Here is a 24642-nt window from a genome sequence, read left to right as displayed (position 1 = left end):
GGTAGGGCAAAAGAAAAAAGAAAAAAACAGAGACAAAAGAACAGGGATGGGACCTGCACCTCTGGGAGGGAGCTGTGGAAGAAAAGTTTCCACACACTAGGAAGCCCCTTCACTGGTGGAGACGGGGGTAGGGCGGGGTGAAGCTTTGGAGCCACAGAGGAGAGCACAGCAACAGGGGTGCAGAGGGCAAAGTGGAGAGATTCCCGCACAGAGGATCAGGGCTGACCAGCACTCACCAGCCCGAGAGGCTTGTCTGCTCACCCGCCAGGGTGGGCGGGGGGCTGGGAGCTGAGGCTCGGGCTTCAGAGGTCGGATCCCAGAGAGAGGACTGGGGTTGGCTGCATGAACACAGCCTGAAGGGGGCTAGTGCGCCACAGCTGTCAGGGAGGGAGTCCGGGAAAAAGTCTGGACCTGCCTAACAGGCAAGAGACCACTGTTTCAGGGTGCACAAGGAGAGCGGATTCAGAGCACCGCCTAAACGAGCTCCAGAGACGGGCGCGAGCTGCGGCTATCAGTGCAGACCCCAGAGACAGGCATGAAATGCTAAGGCGGCTGCTGCTGCAGCCACCAAGAAGCCTGTGTGAAGCACAGGTCACTATCCACACCTCCCGTCTCGGCAGCTTGTGCAGCCCGCCACTGCCAGGGTCCCGTGATCCAGGGACAACTTCCCCGGGAGAACGCACGACACGCCTCAGGCTGGTGCAACGTCACTCTGGCCTCTGTCGCTGCAGACTCACCCGGCACTCCATACTCCTCCCCGCCTCCCTCGGCCTGAGTGAGCCAGAGCTTCCTAATCAACCACTGCTTTAACCCCATCCTGTCTGGGTGGGGAACAAACACCCTCAGGCGACCTACACGCAGAGGCAGGGCCAAATAGAGAGCTGAATCCCAGGAGCTGTGTCAACAAAGAAGAGAAAGGGAAATTTCTCCATGGAGCTTCAGGAGCAGCGGATTAAATCTCCACAATCAACTTGACGTACCCTGCACCTGTGGAATACCTGAATGAACAACAAATCATCCCAAAACTGAGGCGGTGGACTTTGGGAGCAACTGTAGACTTGGGGTTTGCTTTCTGCATCTAATTTGTTTCTGGTATTATGCTTATCTTATTTAGTATTTAGAGCTTATTATCATTGGTAGATATGTTTATTGATTTGGTTGCTCTCTTCCTTTTTTTTATATATACATTTTTTTTTCTTTTTCTCTTTCTGTGAGTGTGTATGGGTATGCTTCTTTGTGTGATTTTCTCTGTATAGCTTTGCTTTTGCCATTTGTCCTAGGGTTCTGACTGTCCGTTTTTAGTTGTTGTTGTTTGGGTTTTTTTTAGTATAGTTTTTAGCACTTGTTATCTTTGGTGGATTTGTTTGTTGGTTTCATTGGTCACTTCTTTCTTTTTTTATTACTTTTTTATGTTTTTATTTTTATTAATTTTTTTCTATTTTAATACCCTTATTTTATTTTCCCTTTCTTCCTTTCTTCTTTTATCTCCCTTTCCTTCTGAGCCGTGTGGCTGACAGGGTCTTAGTGCTCTGGCCAGGTGTCAGGCGTGAGCCTCTGAGGTGGGAAAGCCGAGTTAAGGACACTGGTCCACCACAGACCTCCCAACTCCACGTAACACTAAACGGGGAAAGCTCTCCCAGAGATATCCGTCTCAACGCTATGACCCAGCTCCACTCAACAACCAGCAAGCTCCAGTGCTGGACACCCTATGCCGCACAACCAGCAAGAGAGGAACACAAGCCAACCATTAACAGAGAGGCTGCCTAAAATCATAAGTTCACAGACACCCAAAACACACCACTGGGCGTGGTCCTGCTCACCAGAAAGACAAGATCCAGCATCATCCACCAGAACACAGGCACCACTCTCTTCCACCAGAAAGCCTACACAACCCACTGAACCAACCTTACCCAATGGGAGCAAACACCAAAAACAGCAACTACAAACCTGCAACCTGCAAAAAGGAAACCCCAAACACATTAAGTTAAACAAAATGAGAAGACAGAGAAACACACAGCAGATGAAGGAGCAAGGTAAAAACCCACCAGACCTAACAAATGAAGAGGAAATAGACAGTCTACCTGAAAAAGAAATCAGAGTAATGACAGTAAAGATAATTCAAAATCTTGGAAATAGAAAGGAGAAAATACAAGAAATGTTTAACAAGGACCTAGAAGAACTAAAGAGCAAACAAACAATGAAGAACAACACAATAAATGAAACTAAAAATTCTCTAGAAGGAATCAATAGCAGAATAACTGAGGCTGAAGAATGGATGAGTGACCTGGAAGATAACATACTGGAAATAACTACCACAGAGCAGAACAAAGAAAAAAGAATGAAAACAATTGAGGACAGTCTCAGAGACCTCTGGGACAAAGTGAAACATACCAACATTCGAATTATAAGGGTCCCAGAAGGAGAAGGGGAAAAAAAAGGGACTCAGAAAATATCTGAAGAGATTATAGTTGAAAACTTCCCTAATATGGGTAAGGAAATAGTCAATCTAGTCCAGGAAGCGCAGAGAGTCCCATACAGGATAAATCCAAGGAGAAACATGCCAAGACACATATTAATCAAACTATCAAAAATTAAACACACAAAAAAATATTAAAAGCAGCAACGGAAAAGCAACAATTAACATACACGGGAATCCCAATAAGGTTAACAGGTGATCTTTCAGCAGAAACTCTGCAAGCCAGAAGGGAGTGGCAGGACATATTTAAAGCGATGAAAGGGAAAAACCTACAACCAAGATTACTCTACCCAGCAGGGATATCATTCAGATTCGACAGAGAAATTAAAACCTTTACAGACAAACAAAAGCTAAGAGAATTCAGCACCACCAAATCAGCTCTACAGCAAACACTAGAGGAACTTCTCTAGGCAGGAAACACAACAGAAGGAAAAGACAATAACAAACCCAAAACAATAAAGAAAATGGTACAAGGAACATACATATCGATAAGCACCTTAAATGTAAATGGATTAAATGCTCAAACCAAAAGACATAGACTGGCTGAATGGATACAAAAATAAGACCCATACATACGCTGTCTACAAGAGACCCACTTCAGACCTAGGGACATATACAGACTGAAAGTGAGGGGACGGAAAATGATACTCCATACAAATGGAAATCAAAAGAAAGCTGGAGTAGCAATTCTCATATCAGACAAAATAGACTTTAAAATAAAGACTATTACAAGAGACAAGGACACTACATAATGCTCAAGGGATCGATCCAAGAAGAAGATATAACAACTGTAAATATTTATGCGCCTAACATAGGAGGACCTCAATACATTAGAGCACATACTAACAGCCATAAAAGAGGAAATCAACAGTAACACAATCATAGTAGGGAACTTTAACACCCCACTTTCATCAACGGACAGATCATCCAAAATGAAAATACATAAGGAAACAGAAGCCTTAAATGATAAATTAAACAAGACAGACTTAACTGACATTTATAGGACATTCCATCCAAAAACTGCAGATTACACTTTCTTCTCAAGTGCTCATGGAATATTCTCCAGGATAGATCATATCTTGAGTCACAAATCAAGTCTTCGTAAATTTAAGAAAACTGAATCGTATCAAGTATCTTATCTGACTACAATGCTATGAGACTAGATATCAATTATAGGAAAGAATCTGTAAAAAATACAAACACATGGAGGCTAAACAATACACTACTAAATAACTAATAGATCACTGAAGAAATCAGAGAGGAAATCAAAAAATACCTAGAAACAAATGACAATGAAACACGACCCAAAACCTATGGGATGCAGCAACACCAGTTCTAAGAGGCAAGTTTATAGCAATACAATCCTATCTCAAAACACAAGAAACATCTTAAATAAAAAAGCTTAACCTTGCACCTAAAGCAGTTAGAGAAAGAAGAACAAAAGGCACCCAAAGTTAGCAGAAGGAAAGAAATCATAAACATCAGGCCAGAATTAAGTGAAAAAGAAACGAAGGAAACGATAGCAAAGATCAATAAAACTAAAAGCTGGTTCTTTGAGAAGATAAACAAAATTGATAAACCATTAGCCAGACTCATCAAAAAATAAAGGGAAAAGACTTAAATCAATAGAATTAGAAATGAAAAAGGAGAAGTAACAACTGACCCTGCAGAAATACAAAGGATCATGAGAGATTACTACAAGCAACCATGTGCCAATAAAATGGACAACCTGGAAGGAATGGACAAATTCTTAGAAATGCACAACCTTCTGAGACTGAACCAGGAAGAAATAGAAAATATAAACAGACCAATCACAAGCACTGAAATTGAAACTGTGATTAAAAATCTACCAACAAACAAAAGCCCAGGACCAGATGGCTTCACAGGCGAATTCTATCAAACATTTAGAGAAGAGCTAACACCTATCCTTCTCAAACTCTTCCAAAATATAGCAGAGGGAGGAAACACTCCCAAACCATTCTACGAGGCCACCATCACCCTGATACCAAAACCAGACAAAGATGTCACAAAGAAAGAAAACTACAGGCCAATATCACTGATGAACATAGATGCAAAAATCCTCAAAAAACTACTGGCAAGCAGAATCCAACAGCACATTAAGAGGATCATACACCGTGATCAAGTGGGGTTTATCCCAGGAATTCAAGATTCTTCAATATACGCAAATCAATCAATGTGATACACCATACTAACAAATTGAAGGAGAAAAACCATATGATCATCTCAATAGATGCAGAGAAAGCTTTCGACAAAATTCAGCACCCATTTATGATAAAAACCTTCCAGAAAGTAGGCATAGAGGGAACTTATTTCAACATAATAAAGGCCATGTATGACAAACCCACAGCCAACGTCATCCTCAATGGTGAAAAACTGAAACCATTTCCACTAAGATCAGGAACAAGACAAGGTTGCCCACTCTCACCCCTCTTATTCAACATAGTTTTGGAAGTTTTAACCTCAGCAATCAGAGAAGAAAAAGAAATAAAAGGAATCCAAATTGGAAAAGAAGATGTAAAGCTGTCACTGTTTGCAGATGACATGATACTATACATAGAGAATCCTAAAGATGCTATCAGAAAACTACTGGAGCTAATCAATGAATTTGGTAAAGTAGCAGGATACAAAATTAATGCTCAGAAAGCTCTTGCATTCCTATACACTAATGACGAAAAATTTGAAAGTGAAATTAACACTCCCATTGACCACTGCAACAAAAAGAATAAAATATCTAGTAATAAAGCTACCTAAGGAGACAAAAGACCTGTATGCAGAAAATTATAAGACACTGATAAAGTAAATTAAAGATGATACAAATAGATGGAGAGATATACCATGTTCTTGGATTGGAAGAATCAACATTCTGAAAATGACTAAACTAGCCAAAGCAATCTACAGACTCAATGCAATCCTTATCAAACTACCACTGGCATTCTTCACAGAACTAGAACAGAAGATCTCACAATTTGTATGGAAACACAAAAGACCACGAACAGCCAAAGCAACCTTGAGAAAGAAAAACAGAGCTGGATGAATCAGGCTCCCAGACTGCAGAGTATACTACAAAGGTAAAGTAATCAAGACAGTATGGTACTGGCACAAAAACAGAAATAGAGATCAATGGAACAGGATAGAAAGCCCAGAGATAAACCCATGCACCTATGGTCACCTTATCTTTGATAAAGGAGGCAAGAATATACAGTGGAGAAAAGACAGCCTCTTCAATAAGTGGTGCTGGGAAAACTGGACAGCTACATGTAAAAGAATGAAATTAGAACACTCCCTAACACCATACACAAAAGTAAACTCAAAATGGATTAAAGACCTAAATGTAAGGTCAGACACTATAGAACTCTTAGAGGAAAACATAAGCAGAACACTCTGACATAAATCAGAGCAAGATCCTTTTTGACCCACCTCCTAGAGAAATGGAAATAAAAACAAAAATAAACAAATGGGACCTAATGAAACTTAAAAGCTTTTGCACAGCAAAGAAAACAATAAACTAGATGAGAAGACAACCCTCAGAATCGGAGAAAATATTTGCAAATGAGGCAACTGACAAAGGATTAATCTCCAAAATTTACAAGCAGCTCATGCAGCTCAATATCAAAAAAACAAACAACCCAATCCAACAATGGGCAGAAGATCTAAATAGACATTTCTCCAAAGAAGATACACAGATTGCCAAGGAACACATGAAAGGATGCTCAGCATTGTTAAACATTAGAGAAATGCAAACCAAAACTACAATGAGATATCATCTCACACTGGTCAGAATGGCCATCATCAAAAAATCTACAAACAACAAATGCTGGAGAGGGTGTGGAGAAAAGGGAATCCTCTTGCACTGTTGGTGGGAATGTAAATTGATACAGCCACTATGGAGAACAGTATGGAGGTTCCTTAAAAGACCAAAAATAGAATACGACCCAGCAATCCCACTACTGGGCATATACCCTGAGAAAACCGTAATTCAAAGAGAGTCATGTACCACAATGTTCATTGCAGCACTATTTACAACAGCCAAGTCATGGAAGCAACATAAGTGTCCATCAACAGATGAATGGATAAAGAAGATGTGGCACATATACACAATGGAATATTACTGAGCCATAAAAAGAAAGGAAACTGAGTTATTTGTAGTGAGGTGGATGGACCTAGGGTCTGTCATACAGAGTGAACTAAGTCAGAAAGAGAAAAACAAATACTGCATGCTAACACATATATAATGGAATCTAAGAAAAAAATTAAAAAGGTCATGAAGAACCTAGGGGCAAGACGGGAATAAAGATGCAGACCTACTACAGAATGGACTTCAGGATATGGGGTGGGGGGAAGGGTAAGCTGGGACGAAGTGAGAGAGTGGCATGGACAAATATACACTACCATATGTAAAATAGATAGCTAGTGGGAAGCAGCCACACAGCACAGGGAGATCAGCTCGGTGCTTTGTGACCACCCAGAGGGGTGGAATAGGGAGGGTGGGAGGGAGGGAGACGCAAGAGGAAGAGATATGGGGATATATGTATAACTGATTCATTCTGTTATAAATCAGAAACTAACACACCATTGTAAAGCAATTATACTCCAATAAAGATGTTGAAAAATAGTAATAAAAATAAATAAATGTATTTAAAACAAAAAAAACTAAAAATTGAACTACCTACCATACAACCCAGCAATCCCACTACTGGGCATATACCATGAGAAAACTATAATTCAAAAAGAATCATGTACCACAATGTTCACTGCAGCGCTACTTTCTTTTTTTTTTTTGGTACGCGGGCCTCTCACTGTTGTGGCCTCTCCCGTTGCGGAGCACAGGCTCCAGACGCGCAGGCTCAGTGGCCATGGCTCACGGGCCCAGCCGCTCCGCGGCACGTGGGATCTTCCCAGACCGGGTCACGAACCCGGGTCCCCTGCATTGGCAGGCGGACTCTCAACCACCACGCCACCAGGGAAGCCCTGCAGTGCTACTTTCAATAGCCAGGACATGGAAGCAACCTAAGTGTCCACTGACAGATGAATGGATAAAGAAGATGTGGCACATATATACAATGGAATATTACTCAGCCATAAAAGAACCAAAATTGAGTTATTTGTAGTGAGGTGAATGGATCTAGAGACTGTCGTACACAGTGAAGTCAGAAAAAAAAAAAAACACAAATACCATACGCTAACACATATATATGGAATCTTAAAAAAAAAAAAAAAGATTCTGAAGAACCTAGGGGCAGGACAGGAATAAAGACACAGAACATAGAGAATGGACTTGAGGACACAGGGAGTGGGAAGGGTAAGCTGGGATGAAGTGAGAGAGTGGCATGGACATATATACACTACCAAATGTAAAACAGATAGCTAGTGGGAAGCAGCTGCATAGCACAGGGAGATCAGCTCTGTGCTTTGTGTCCACCTAGAGGGGTGGGATAGGGAGGGTGGGAGGGAGATGCAAGAGGGAGGAGATATGGGGATGTATGTATATGTATAGCTGATTCACTTTGTTATCCAGCAGAAACTAACAAACCATTGTAAAGTAATTATGCTTCAATAAAGATGTTAAAAATAAATAAATAAAATAAAATCGATAACTAATGAGAACCTACTGTATAGCACAGGGAACTGTACTAAGTGCTCTGTGGTGACCTAAATAGGATGGAAATCCAAAAAAGAGGGGATATATGTATATGTATAGCTGATTCACTTTGCTGTACAGTATAAACACAACATTATAAAGCAACTATACTGCAATAAAAATTTTAAAAAAAACAAAATGTGGTGTGGAGATATACATACACACACACACACGCACACACACACACAGTGGAATATTATTCAGCCATAAAAAGAATGAAATAATGCCATCGGCAGCCACATGGACGGACCTAGAGGTTATCATACCAAGTGAAGTCAGACAGAGAAAGACAAATATCATATGATACCACTTCCATGTGGAATCTAAGAAAGTGATACAAATGAACTTATTTAGAAGAGAGAAATAGACTCACAGACATAGAAAACAAACTTATGGTTACCAAAGGGGATAGCGGTGGGAGGAGGTGGATAAATTAGGAGTTTGGTATTCACATATACACACTACTATACATAAAACAGATAAACAACAAGGACCTACTGTATAGCACAGGGAACTATATTCAATATCTTGTAATAACTTATAATGGAAAAGAATCTGAAAAAGGATAGATATACACATGTATAACTGAACCACTTTGCTGTACACCTGAAACTAACATAATTTTGTAAATTAACTGTACTTCAATTTTAAAAATGGTTATAAAAAAACAAAAACCCTGTAATAACTATGGGATGGGGACTTGAAAGAGGTAAGTTGCCCTCTAATCTACCCTAATCTAAATACACCACTAATTTGGTACCTCAAGTGAAAACAGGAGGTTGTTTGACTTCCGAGATGACCCCCCTCCTGGAATTTATGCCTTTTGTGTCATCCCCTCCCCTAGAGTATGGGACAGAGCGGGTAACTCCTTTTAACAAACAGAACATGACAAAGGTGACAGGATGTCACTTCCCTGATTACGTACAAAACACTGTGACTTCCATCTTGCTGGCAATCTCTTGCCTTCTCACTTGCTCACTTAGATGATGCAAGCCTGCCAAGCAGTGAGATGCTTTATGGAGAGGCCCAGGTAAGAAAGAATTGAGGGAAGCCTCTGGTCAATAGCTTGGAAGAAACCAAAGTCAGTCTAACAGCTCAAGAGGAACCAGCAGTGACCAGGCAGAGACCCAGCCCCCTCCTCAGGGGACTCCCACTCACACACATTTCCAAAGCACAAATGACCAATAAAGCTGATGTTCTTCAAAAAAAAAAAAATCATCCTGCCAACAACCAAGTGAGTTTGGAAGCAATTCCTTCACCAACTAAGCCTTCAGATAACACTACAGCCCTATCTGGCACTTTGTAGCCTGTGAGAGATGCTAGAACAGAGGACCCAACTAACCCTGTCCAAATTCCTGACCCCATGAACTGTGAGATCATAAATGCATGCTCCTCCTCCTTTAGGAAAGCCCTTTTTGACCCCGGACCCCCAACTCCCAGCTCAGTTAGGTAACCCTACTGGTATGTTCTCACAGGCTCAATCATAGTACTTATCATATGCTATCCTAAGAGACTCGTTTTCTTTGTCAGCAACCCTCTAACACCTACCACTCTGACTTGCAAATATGCACTAAAACACTCACTGAACTAAGAAATGACCATAGGCACTGGTTACAGGAGTCATTGATAGCTTGAAGACAAACTAAACCACCTAAGATCCTTTTCAGGACTACGACAACCAGTATGGACCCGAGGCGACCCTGTTTTCAGGAGACCCTCTGGCAGCAGAGTAACCTGTACACTTAACAAATACGAAATTCTCATTGTAGCTCAAAAAGAGATTAAGCATATTCAACCTTCTGTTCCACAGTGTAAAATCTGTAACTGAATGTAGCTACCTGACTGTATATTGTTATTAGTAAGATGAAATCTTTATGGACTTTATAGACTGGTAAACTCTCTTAAATACCACAAAAAGCTCACTTAAGAACATAGAAAGAAAATAAATCATATATCATCTATATTCACAGATCATCAAAAAATGAAATATAAGAATTCTTTAATTGGCAAAGACAAAATATAGTCATAATAAAAAATTTATCTTTTCAAACCATTTTATGTTACCGAACAATAAAGATTGGACCATGTCCTCTCTTCAATTTCTATGCTTCACAATGAGGAAAATGAGGTCCTCAGAAGGTACGAACTTCCCAAGGTCACTTTACAGTTCTCCTTCAAGAGGTAATGGATATTAGCAGTTTCTTGCATATCTTTCCAAAGGCTTTTATCAATATACAAGCAAATACACGTTTTCTCACTCTTTCTAATGCAAATATCAACAAATGTTCTACACCGTGCGTCTGAGACCTGTGCCTACATTCCATAGGAATAGCCTTCAAACGACGCATACTGTAAAAAATTAATAAACAGATCCTCAAAGCCAAAGAAGAAGAGCCTAAGGCTTCAGAAGCCATTTTATTTTTCTTTAATCATTTGTCTGCCTCAGTTAATCTCAAAATCTTACTTTGCAGAGAAACAATTTTAGGCTTCTGATAACATTAGGAAGCCTCAAAATACCAACTGAAATAGGCATTCCTTTCATTTCTGGATTTCAAAAGTTCTCCATAATGGCCACTGGTATTCTAAATGGTCTTTGGTCAGGTTGGTCCATTTAGTTAGAAATGCACATGAGGAAGGACCATACTTTTTAAACATGGGGTGGCCCTCAAAATATTTGTGTATTGGGACCCATTTCTCAGAGATTTTTTTCCCTGAGTAAAGGAAGAATTTTCAAACAGCTTAAACAGTTTACAGCTCAAACAGCTCAATTCAGACAGCTTGCAAGCTAATACCAGCCAATTCTAAGAAAATAGCTTGGTGTAGCTTGGTGTTGGAAGAGCCAGGCCAAAGGCTTTTTCCATCCAGTTTCCAGAAAACAGCCCCTATTCTAAAGCAATGGGCCAATCGCTAAACTGGTACAATTTCAGGAGAAACAGCCCCTCTCTCCGAAGGAATGCGCAGAAGGCTAGCCAGCTTCAATAAAACAGTCTGATCTGAAAATCAGACCAAAATGCCAAATGAGTACTCGCATACAGAACAAGGCCTTAACCAGTAAGACGAAACCTTAAAATAGATCCCAAATAAAGCCTGGAGAGCTTCAAATGCAAAGAGGGCATGAGCTGGGATCCATGAGAAAGATGGACCTTCAAATTCCAGGGTCAGTGAGAAAAGCAGTGAGCAACAATGAGCTCATTTATGCATAATGCACCTGTTTGCCTGCCAGCTCTGGAGCCACTGGGAGTCTTCTCTGATCCCAAAATGTTAACCTAAAACAAATAGATTGCCAAATATTTCTCCAGCAAAGTTGTATTTATTCGGGAACAGCAAAGAACTGCAGTTTGGGGTCTGCGACTATGGCAAGCTATGTGCAAGTCCCCGGACAGCAAGGGAAGGAGAGTACTTTTATAGAGGGGAAAAGAAAGCTGGGAGGGCTCTAGTAAACAGACTCCACAGCTTTTCATTCACTGAGTCCTTGCCACAAAAGGAGAGGAAATAACCCAAATATCTATCAACTGATGAATAGATGAATAAAATGCATCACACACATACCATCCAATACTCAGCAATTAAAAGAAATAGCTAAGTGATATATAATGCAACAGTCTGCATGAATCTCCAGGGATTATGCTGAGTAAGAAAATTCCAAAAGGTTACATAACATTTGAGACCACGTATGTAACATTTTTCAAATATCAAAATTTAAGAAACAAGTAACATATTAGTGGCTTCCAGGAGTTATGAATGAGGGGCTGAAGCAGTATGGGAGGGGAGTGGGTGTGGTTATAAAAGGGCAACAGAAGGGATCCTTGTGGCAAGAGGACTGTTCAGTATCTTGACTGTGGTGATGGATACAGGAAAAAGTGTATAGAATTAAATACACATAGAGAAATGAATATTAGTAAGACTGAGGAATCTGAATAGACTGGTAGATTATATCAATGTCAATATCCTGGCTGTAATGTCATAATATAGTTTTAAAAGATGTTATCATTGGGAGAAACTGGGTATTGAGTAAAGGGTACACAGGACCTCTATGTATTATTAATTACAATTACACAGGCATCTACAATTATCTCAATAAAGATTTCAATTAAAAGGAAAATATCATTCAATACAGATGCACATTCTCATGGAAGAATCCTGTAACAATAATAGCAAGGGTGGTTTTAGGAACACACTAGCAGAAGCACGACTCTCAGAGGACAATCAAAAGTGTAAAGTTTCATGAAAGTCCCCTTCTTATTTCCGAGAGGTTTTAATATTGATGACAGAAAAGACATTAACTCAAGACATATCCACACTTTTCCAAAAGGATATATCCAATACCCAGTAAGGACTAATTTGTGATAAAGCTTTATTCTAAATTGTGGTATTTCTAAAAGGCTACTCTAGCCTTTGTACCTGGAAAAGAATTCTAAGTAATAGATTTAAGTATTTGTTTAAAAGAAGGAAATACATTCTTATGTTTTATCACTCATCCATTTAATAAATTTTTACACAATACTTGCTGGGTACAAAGGACCAGGGCTAGGGAAAGGTCACTCCAGCACTTTACCTCCCCATCACCTGTCCTTCAGCCTCCTCTCTAACACGTTCCCACGTAGCAAGGTAGATTAGATAAACAGAAAATGACATCGAATTTTATTAAGACCATGAGATAGTTTCTGATTCAATACAGTTAACTTCTAATGTATTCTGGATTTGTCTGCACATGTCTGAATATTATGACAAAGGTTATGAAAACATTAAAAATTTTAGTTTTATTTTCATAGTGGTTATCATCACAGTAACTGAGCATTTTGATAAACTACAAAAATGTAAATAATAAACAATGGGAGATACACACACACACACACACACACACATATATACACATAGACATACCCTTTCTAGACCACTCCAGAATCAAATCCATGTGGAACAAAAAAGCAGGTCTTAAAACAAGTCCCATGAGGGCATAAAGACATTAGCTAGCTGTCTCTCTTCAAATCCTTTTTCAGGATATAACCCCTTCAATTACATGTAATCTGTAACACTTCCCCCAACAAACCCAAAACACTTTATACTTTGTAAAGTAGCCATGTGGGTGATTGCAAAATTTCCTTTTAAGATCTGTTTCATTATTCCTTTCAATCAAATAAAGGGTTTCCCAAGTCACTCAGGCAACTTTTAGAATAGCTCAGCTGACATCTTTAGATTCTCATGGAGGACAAAGCAGAACATGAGCTATATAAACTGAGTTAGGATTACTTATCTATTCCATACACTTTACCTTCCATCTGTTAAAATGATTCTTTGATGCCAGCCACTAAATATTAATTCAGGAACTATGGATCTTACACAGATAAATCAAATGATTTTCCCTTTCAGGTATAAAATGATTATTAAATGTCTTAATATAAAAAAATAAGTTCAGTATGTTCACTCAAAATATCTTCACAGAGCCATATACAAATTGAACTTAACCTACCACTTTTTTAAAATCATCTTCTGCTTCATCAAGTTTTCCTTGTTTGAGTAACAAGTGACCTCTCTGTAATCTTGCCTAGAAAAACAAAACAAAGAGTATACTGAGTACTATGCATTTCTAAATTTTCCTTAAACACAAAGAATAAAACTAAATAAGCTAATGCAATATTAATGAAATATTAATTTTTCCTATGCCCATTTGACTTCACACACTGAGAATAATTCCTGGAACCAATGAATGTGTATAAATTTTGTTAAAGTATGCTTCCTTTAAATATACTTTTTACTATATCAAAAAAAGTAAATGAAAACATGTGTCCTCACAAAATCTTGGACATGAATGTTCATAGCAATAGCCAAAAAGTAGAAACAAACCAAACTCCCATCAACTAATAAATCAATAGGCAAATGCGATATGTCCATACAATGGAATATCATTCAGCCATAAAAAGGAATGAACTACCGACACATACTACAATATGGATGAAACTTGAAAACATTATGCTAAGTGAAAGAAGTCAGACACAAAAGGCAACAGATTGTATGATTTCGTTTATATGAAATATCCAAGTCAGACAAATCCATAGAGACAGGAGCTGCCAGGGGCTAGGACAGAAATGGGAGGTGACTCCTAATGGGTACAGGGTTTCTTTGGGTGGGGGGTGGTAAAAATGCTCTGGAACTAGATAATGATGATGTTTGCAGAACCTTGTGAATATACTAAAAACTGCTGAACTGCACACTTTAAAAAAGGGTGAGGGGACTTCCCTGGTGGCGCAGTGGACAAGACTCCACGCTCCCAATGCAGGGGGCCCAGGTTCGAACCCTGGTCAGGGAACTAGATCCCATATGCATGCTGCAATTAAGAGTTAACATGCCGCAACTAAAGAGCACACCTGCCGCAACCAAGGAGCCCACCTGCCGCAACTAAGGAACCCACATGCCCCAACTAAGGAGTCCACGTGCCCCAATTAAGGAGCCAGTGAGCTGCAACTAAGACCTGATGCAACCAAATAAATAAATATTAAAAAATGGTCACATTCTTTTAAAAAAAAAAAAAGGGTGAAGTTGATGATATGTGAGTTATATCTCACTTAAAAAGTACTTTAAGCCAGCATAATAACTTTTTACCACTATAATAAAAGTTGTTATAATTTGGGACTTTACCAATCAAAGCTCTGGAAATAGTTTTTTTTTTCTATTAACTCTTAATGCACATATTTACTCCACTATAACCAGAATAACAATGCCTCTTCCTTTTAACATCCATCAATCATCTCTGATATTCCTCTTCTAATGCGCATAATCCCATCTCTTCCAAGAATACCAACTCTCTGATGATCAATGTCTACCATAAGACAGAAACCACACCAATATTCTACTAAAACTTATATATTACTTTTACAGTACTTAAAAATTTCCCTAATCCTCTGTAAAATGCATCAACACACATAAAAAGCAAGATTAAAGCCACTTCAACTAGCTAATAAGTACTATAATACTAGGAAAATGAGCTACTTAACCTCTGTGGAAGGTTATGCTTAGCTGGGTAAAGTAATAAAGAAAAATCTAACACTTGTGAATTCCATCTTAAAATAATAGTAATATTTCAAACCAAATGTTCACCCATATCTAATCAATCATCTCAAATACTTTCTGGATTATGGCAGGACATAAACAACAAGTGAATTACCAAATTAATTTTGAAACAACATAATTGGGTCCTATTATTTTAAGCTATTACAGTGACCTGCCAATTGTCAAGATATCCTATTAGACCATAAATTCCTCCACTTCTGAAGCTTGAGTGTTGGTTCAGGGCAGGACTCTTATCTAATTCAGCACTGTATTCTTATCACAAACCACTACTTAATTAAGCTACACCCTCTTCTTTATTCTTCCCACTACACCCTTAATTGAAACTGTCATCAGTCACCTGACAGCCTCTTAGTTCAACAGTCTCTTAATCAGCTCATTTCTCAGCCTCACATCTTGCCCTACACTCCATCCTCCACACAGATATCCTTCTAAACCACAAAGCTAACATCACTACCAACCTTCTAAAAATCACTCCATTGTGCCTCCTTCACACAGGCCTTTGATTCCAGGGACTGAGTTTCTCTTGTTGCCCGGTCCACTATATCAGAGTGGTTTTCTACATCCTCCAGCTATGCCTAGCATGCCAGTCTCCACCTTAAGAAACAAATCACCTCTTCCGAGTTTCCTTAAATTTTTCTTTAAAGAAAATTTAGATCAACTTACTGCAGTGAAATCCATCTTCAATTCAATCACTTTAGTTAAATCAGGAAGTGCTGCTTTTGATTTGCCCATAGCTAAGAAAACAGTAGCTCTCCGATAATAAGCAATATAGTTATCAGGGTCACCATCTGAAAATTAAAATAACAAATATTAACTCTCAGTACTTTATTCAAAAAACCAAGTCATCTGAACAGTATTAGAATTTGCAATTCTATTAGGAAAGGCATTAAGAATTTCTTCATCAATACTGGATCATTTTGCCTAGCAAGATCACTGCAAATAAATCCAGAACAGGGCCTCAGCAAACTGTAGCCTCTGAGCCAAAAACAACCCACAGACTTCAAGTTAAGAATATTTTTTACATTTTTAAAGAGTTGTCAAAAAAACAGAAAAATATGCAACAGACACTACGTGGCTGCAAAGCCTAAAACATTTATTATCTGGTCCCTTAGGGAAAAAGTTTGCCTACCTTTGGTCTAGAATATTAACTATATTCAGCTCTTAACTTTTATAAGTATCCAATTCTGTTTGCAATTCTGTTTGTCTTTGTTGAAATTTTCTTAAGTGAAATTCTGATTGAGAATATGGACTTTGCACTTAGAGGATTTTAGAAAATTACAGACTTCCATTTAAACTGATATACTGAATGTGCAACTGCTCTCTCCCAAACTCCAACTAAAATGGCAGTGAAGAAATAAAGGTACAGACCATGGGACAAAGGAGAATGGAAAAGAGAGTGAGACCAGAGAGTAAGGCTAGAGTCGTTAACAATATCTGAAGGAAGGAAAGCAGACAGATGAGTTATAGGTGCTTGAACTAACTCTACTCTGATCAGCACCTACAAAATGGGGGAAGGAGTAAATTCAATTAGAAGTAAACCTCATGCTGCCAAACAATCCTTCTAGAAAGCAAATATATATATATATATATATATATATATATATATATATATATATATATACACATATTTTTTTCTTAAAAATTATCTTGACCAAATCCAGTCATGTACCTTAAAAAAATAAACATCTATGCACACAGATATTCATTACCATAAGATTTACAACTAAAATTCCCTAAAAGTTCTATCCCTGAAGGTCTTATCATTTGCAAAACATTACAATATGGGAACCTATATGGCAGGATAGTATATAATTATTCAAAATTATGATTTTAAGGAGTTGTTAACGGCATTGAAAACTACCTGAAGTACTGCTGGGGGGAGATAAGGCAGGAAGAGAAAATAGGCTATAAAACCATAGATGAAAGAAGATACACAAATGGCCAATAAGCACATGAAAAGATGCTCAACATCACTAATTAGGAAAATGCAAATCAAATCAAAACCACATTGAGATACCACTTCACACCCATTAGGATAAGAAAGAAAGGGGAGAAAAAGAAGACAGAAAGGGAGAAGGAAAGGAAAGAAAGAAAGAGAAAAAGAAAAGGAAAAGAAAGGGAAAGAAGGAGAAAGGGAGAATGGGAGAAAGAAAGGAAGGAAGGAAGGAAGGGAGGGAGGGAGGGAGGGAGGATTGGTAAGAGTGTGGAGAACTTGGAGCCCGTGGGCACTGCTGGAGGGAATGTAAACTGGTGTGGCTGCTGTGAAACACAATATGGAGGCTCCTTACACACTGAACACAGAATCACCCTATGAACCACCAATTCTACTTCTGAGTACACATATCCAAAAGACTGCCAAGACATGGAAGCAACCTAAGTGTCCATCAGCAGATTAATGGATAAAGAAGATGTCGTGTATATATATACAATGGGATATTAGCCATAAAAATGAATGAAATTTTGCCATTTATAGCAACATGGATGGACTTGGAGGGCATTATGCTAAATGAAATAAGTCAGACGGAAAACAACAAATACTGTATGATATCACTTACATGTGAGATCTAAAAAATACAACAAACTAGTGAATATAACAAAAAAAAGCAGCAGACTCACAGATACAGAGAACAAGCTAGTGGTTACCAGTGGGGGGAGGGAAAAGGGGAGGGGCAATATAGGGGTAGGGGATTAAGAGGCACAAAATATTAGGTATAAGTTACAAGGATATATTGTACAATATGAGGAATATAGCCAATATTTTATAACTATAAATGAAGTATAACCTTTAAAAAAAAGAATTGAAAGCTGGTATTTGTACACCCATATTCACAGTGACATTATTCACAATAGCCCAAAGGTGGAAACAACCTAAATGTCCACCGGTGGATGAGTGGATAAATAAAATGTGGTATACACATACAATGGAATATTATTCAGCCTTAAAAAAGGGATGGAATTCTGATAACTGCAACATTACAGATGAACCCTGAAGACATCATCCTAAGTGAAATAAGCCAGACACAAAAAGACAAATATTGTACAATTCTACTTCTACGAGGTACCTAGAGTAGTCAAATTTATAGAGACAGAAATTAGAATGGTGGTTGCCAAGGAAGGGCTGAGAAGAGACGGGGATCAGAAATGGGGAACAACTGTTTAATGGGTATAGAGCTTCAGTCTGGGATGATGAAAAAGTTCTGGAGATGAATGGTGGTAATGGTTGCACAACAATGTGAATGCACTTAATGCCACTGAACTACGTGCTTAAAAATGGTTAAAATGGTAAAGTTTGTTATGTATATTTTACTATAATAAAAAAAAGTAAAAGAATGAGGCAGTCAGGGGAAAAACAGGACTGTTTTTGAAAAAATAAGAGAATTGGGCATTTTAACAATATAAGACTTCTTTTCCTTAAATCTAAAACAAAAAACAAAAAATCCATATATGTTCCCAGCTAAGCATCACTGAACTTTCTTCCCTGATCAATTTCCCTTGGAAGGTAAGGAAAAAAGAGCAAAGTCAGTAGCCTTTGCTACTGACTTTGTGGGAAATACAGGTTATTTCCCACAAAAATTGTAATTAGCTTGAAGAGTAAGAAACAGAGGAACTATATTTAGAGCATACCAGCCAGATATATAATATTTTTGGTTCAGTTCATATTTGATTTAGAATGTGCAATAAATGTAAAATATATGGCACTTGGTCAGCATAACTGGCCATAAGAATGATCTGACATCTAAGAATTAGTGAAACTTACAGTGACTGTGTCTGAAAGCAGAAGGAAATTCACTTCAGGTCAACAGTAGTTACATGGGCAGAGACTGGATTTTCTTCTTTATATAGTTCATATACATATTCCAAAATGTTGCACAATGAACATGGATTACTTTTATATTCATTAATTTTTAAAAAGTTACCCACTCCTAGACATGTATCCGGAGAAAAACATGGTTCAAAAGGATACATGCACCCCAATGTTCATTGCAGCGCTGTTTACAATAGCCAAGACGTGGAAGCAACCTAAATGTCCATCGACAGATGAATGGATAAAGAAGATGTGGTACATATATACAATGGTATATTTCTCAGCCATTAAAAAGGATGAAATAATGCCATTTGCAGCAACATGGATGGACCAAGAGATTATCATATTAAGTGGAGTTAAGTCAGAGAGAGAAAGACAAATATATGATATTGCTTATATGAAGAATCTAAAAAAAAAAAAGAATACAAATGAACTTATTTATGAAACAGAAAGAGACTCACAGTCTTAGAGAACAAACTTATGGTTACCAGGGGGGAGGAGTGGGGTGGGAGGGGGAGGGATAGACTGGGATTGACATGTACACACTGCTATATTTAAAGTAGATAACCAACAGGGACCTACTGTATAGCACAGGGAATTCTGCTCAATATTCTGTAATAACCTAAACGGGAAAAGAATTTGAAAAAGAATAGATACATGTGTATTTATAACTGAATCACCTTGCTGTACACCTTAAACTAACACAACATTGTTAATCAATTATACTCCAATATAAAATAAAAATTTAAAAAAAGAAAAAACAAGTTCTCCATGACTTATTTACACTAATCAAAGAATAAGAAATACTAGAAACGACATGATTTAAGGCCTAGAGTTTACACCACACATCTTCATATGTCCAAAACCTACTCCATCTCTGAGGTACAGCTCAAATGACTTATGTGATTACACATGTGAAAATAAACCTTCCATTACTTCGGTTTCCATAACACTCTATAATATATATCTCCCACAGCACCTAACACTTATCGCTACCTCCTGATATCAATTATTTATATGCTTACCTCACTCTAGAAAAAAATACATTCCTTGAGTGAATTCAGTTTTTGTGTCTCTATAGCACCTTGTAATCAAATGAAAGGAAATGGAAACAAATTCCTGATAACTCCAACAAGGGACACTCCCACACCCACTCAACACTGAGACCTGCCAGGAATAAGCCAGGGACCCAGAGAAGTCAGCACAGACGTGGCTTTCAAAGAGACGTGCCTCACCAGGACACTCAGATCATCTCCCCCACGATATGAGCAATGGCATTTTCAAAAACAGGTGTTGCTTATTTTGAATACAGTATGACCCTCTTTCAAGAAAAGAAGAATGCTTATTGCTGGCTTTGGGCATTTTATCAAGAAGGCACCTTCAGCAAAAATTGCAATGGACTTCTATTTGGAAAAAACCTGACTATTTCAGCCTATGTAGAAAAACCTCCAAAGATTAAGTATGACAAAGCTTTTTATTAAGTATTTGATTATACATACATGAAAAATGTCTATATAAAGTATTTCTGGGTCACTCTCACTTATTTTGCTATTCAGTTTTTAGGTATTTTTAAGATATGAAATGGGACTGGAACCCCAATTTATAACACTGAACCTATAAAAATAAGGAATCAGATGTCAATGATTCAACCTATGAATCAAGAATCAATGTGCTGGGGCTTCCCTGGTGGCGCAGTGGTTGAGAATCTGCCTGCCAATGCAGGGGACACAGGTTCGAGCCCTGGTCTGGGAAGATCCCACATGCCATGGAGCAACTGGGCCCGTGAGCCACGATTACTGAGCCTGCGCATCTGGAGCCTGTGCTCCGCAACAACAGAGGCCGCGACAGTGAGAGGCCTGCACACCGCGATGAAGAGTGACCCCCACTTGCCACAACTAGAGAGAGCCCATGCACAGAAACGAAGACCCAACACGGCCATAAATAAATAAATAAATAAATACATTTTGAAAAAAAGAAAAAAAAAAAAAAAGAATCAATGTGCTTAGTGGTATAAGGTCACTTGAATGGCAAATATCAAAATAGCCTTCCCTGGCTCTTCATCTTAAAATACCATCAGTTCCCAGAACTAGTGTCCATTCCTAAATCATTATGCAGGAAGTGACAACTGAACAAGAATTGGTTTAAGAAACTCATGCTTAGTTTCTCACAATACAAGATTTGATAACCTTGAAAATAATCACTTTTCCTATTATCCATCCAAATATGATACAGTTCATTATTTAAATTATATGCAAGCCTACATCTGCAAACACTAGACTTCATTTGAAAACATGTCAAATAGTTTTACTAGTTTATTCAAAATTTGAATATGACAAATGAATTTAAGGTGTAATCCTAAAACTATCAAACAATTCAAATGTGAGAAAATTAGCCCTAATAAAGAAAATACAACTACTATCTGGAGAAAAACATCAGAAAGCCAATTACGAATGATTCTGTAAATGGTGGCAGCGGGGTGAACACCACCCTTGCAAAGGTACAGAAAACTTTTCATTCTTGCTCCCAGCGAACCCAACTCTACCCCTTCATTCATTCAAACTTTTACTGAGCACCACCAGACTAAAATAATAATAGTAATAACAATAATAAGATAGTACTTATCCTTAAGAAGTTCACAATCTTCTGAACTGGAATGTGACCTTTGAAGGTCACTAGAATACACTGTGTCCTTTTGTGTAAATGTGAATAGTAATGTCCATCCCCATTTCACAAGTAAAGTTCAAATGCAATGAGAAAGCACCACAATATGTTTAAGTACCAAATTAATGAAGCCGTGGATTTTTTTTTGACTTAGCCAGATTATGTTAAGTGTGATACCAGTTATCTTACCAAGCAATTGGAGAAACCTATCATTTCATTCATGCCCACCATTTAATCCACCACTTTAGACATTCATTCATGCCAGATACACCTAAGACACTCTCTGTAAGGTCTACCAAAGAAATGTTTCAGACCCTAGGACTCTTTATCCCCATAAGACCATGCTGTAGAAATGAGAGGCAGGAAATCCTCACACCTGCACTGTAATTTTCTCTGATGATAAAATCTCTAAACAAAACCTGTGTCTGACTACATCATAATAGTGAAATAGATGCAACTGTTTCAGGAGACTATTTAGAAAGTGATACCAACACTCTTCATTAAATCACAGTTTCCAACAGATCAAGAGTATTTAAGTTCCAAATCTTAAAATTCTTGCCAAAAAATATTTATACACCAGATGCAAAGAAATTTCAAACCAAATAACCAATAGATCTGTACTACAATTATTTGTGTTGCTATTGAGTTTTAATACATAAACCTTTTATTGTGTAAAAATGTAATTATCAAACATACCATGCCTAAGTAATACTCAAAATGTAACCAAGTAAATTTTCAAAAAGGAAAATGGGCAAAGGGTGTCACAGCCATAAATCATGCCAGCTATAACATTATAATAAAAAATGAGTCATTGATACGCCCAATGCCACTAGCCAAATTCTATTACAAACTCTAACATCAATTTCTAATCACAGGAAAAGTTAAAGAGATAAAGTACATTACAAAATTCAGAAGTTGGGAAGTATAAACATTTAATGAATTTTTTATAGTCAGTTTAAAGCAATGTACTAAAATATGGGTGACATTTTACCACAAAAAATTATTGTACATTTTACAGTAGCACAGCTCTTTGATCTACTGCAGTAACTAGAGTAACTGCATAACTTATTAGTCTAGAATTCAGGAGGCCTGGACTAATTCACTGTTAGCAAGAGGCTTTCACTAACTCACTGGGTTACCTGAAGCAGTAAACACGGCCATACTAAACTGGATGTTTGGTAAATGAGACAATTGAAATAGAAGATCTACAGTTCTTTTCTGATAAACAAACATCTCATAAGAGACTCAACAGGCCATGACACCACATCACCCTATCACTACCTACTGTATACTCCCATCAACTACAATTTAAACTCTATTTTCTATGGTTATTTTACATAAACTAAAATGATGAATATCTCAAACTACACAGGTCTTCCTCAAATTATGGTAAGTGTACCATTTGAGAACCACTGTTACTTGCCAAATTACGATGAACAAAATGACACTGCTATTTGAATTCTGAAGGCACTAGCAGTGTCTCACTTTTTCCCTTTACTGAATTTCACAAATAAATTACCACGTTTTAGCTTTACTAATTTACGTCTTTCAGTGCAGATAATAATATATTATTGGTTATTTTGGGGGAAGAGCCATCTCTAGAATTCTTGTATGGCAGTGAAGCTAACAAAAAATAGGCAGTCATTTTAAACGACGTTAACAATATACCACAGCCCTTAACGTTCTTATTAATTTGTGAGATTAAAGAAAGCAAATAATAGGGCTTCCCTGGTGACGCAGTGGTTGAGAGTCCGACTGCCGATGCAGGGGACGCGGGTTCGTGCCCCAGTCCGGGAGGATCCCACATGCCGCGGAGCAGCTAGGCCCGTGAGCCATGGCCGCTGAGCCTGCGCGTCCGGAGCCTGTGCTCCGCGACGGGAGAGGCCACAACAGTGAGAGGCTCACGTACCGCAAAAGAAGAAAGCAATTAATAAAGTATAAAATAAGTAGAAGGTATATGTTTCTGCAAATATTCTCATGGTAGCAAGGAAGAAATCATTTTTTTTTTAAGACATGCTTTATCTAAGACAATAACTGACAAAATGTCAATTACCGTGCTGCAGCACTGAAGACAACTCAAATCACTAGAGAAAGTGTGGACTTAGGAATGACCCAGTCACACAGTATATGGTCTCTAGCAAAAAGTAACTACTGCAAATTGTGCCAATTAACTACAACTTTCCAAGGTGAGCTAGTCACTGAAATGGAAAAACCTTCCCCTTAGAAGCTCCACATAGTTAAGAAAACCCTATTAACATAGTAAATTTGCTTTTAGAAAAGTCTTAATTTTCGAAGATACAGTATTTCTATATACCTTACACATGTAACTGTCCCCTATTTTCAAAGAAATCTTTACATACATTTCTCTCATCTAACCTTCACAGAAAGTCCTTTTTTGCGTGGCAGAGTGAAACTGCTGGGAATATGCAGGTCACTTCTTTAAGCCTACACTTTCTTACATAACTTGACCAAAGTCACAGAATTATCAAGTGGCAAAGCCAAGATTAAAATCTAGGTTTCCTATTATTCCAGAGAGCTAGTAACATCAGTAATAAAAATCTAAGTTCAAGAAAAAGCATGAAGAAAAATATCACCAAACCAAAACCTAACTACTTTTTGCTTATATAGTAAGTTACAACAGTAGGATAATTCTTCTGGTGAGCAGAACTATATCTTATTAAAAATACACTACTCATTACTCTGCAGGTTGACTTGTCACTCTTAATCATCCCAAATAAAGGTAAGTATATATAAGTAAATACAAAAAGAAGGAGGAGGGCTTCCCTGGTGGCGCAGTGGTTGAGAGTCCGCCTGCCAATGCAGGGGACACGGGTTCATGCCCCGGTCCAGGAGGATCCCACATGCCGCAGAGCGGCTGGGCCCGTGAGCCATGGCCACTGAGCCTGTGCATCCGGAGCCTGTGCTCCGCAAGGGGAGAGGCCACAGCAGTGAGAGGCCCGCACACCGCAAAAA

At 38.2% G+C, this 24642-nt stretch overlaps 1 protein-coding gene across 1 annotated transcript in view; it reads right to left on the bottom strand.

Annotated features, from left to right (window-relative positions):
* DNAJC3 (DnaJ heat shock protein family (Hsp40) member C3) overlaps positions 1 to 24642 on the bottom strand; it is an 86582-nt gene that overhangs the window by 40521 nt on the left and 21419 nt on the right. The window contains exons 3-4 of the mRNA XM_007469920.1: positions 15867 to 15991; positions 13606 to 13680 (exon numbers count right to left, since the gene is read on the bottom strand). Of these exons, the coding sequence (XP_007469982.1) occupies positions 13606 to 13680; positions 15867 to 15991 (200 nt within the window). The remainder of the gene's footprint in view (positions 1 to 13605; positions 13681 to 15866; positions 15992 to 24642) is intronic.

The sequence above is a fragment of the Lipotes vexillifer genome, unplaced genomic scaffold, assembly GCF_000442215.2.
Source record: "Lipotes vexillifer unplaced genomic scaffold, Lipotes_vexillifer_v1.1 scaffold1130, whole genome shotgun sequence".
Lineage (NCBI taxonomy): Eukaryota > Metazoa > Chordata > Mammalia > Artiodactyla > Lipotidae > Lipotes > Lipotes vexillifer.
This window is presented reverse-complemented; position numbering and strand designations above follow the sequence as displayed.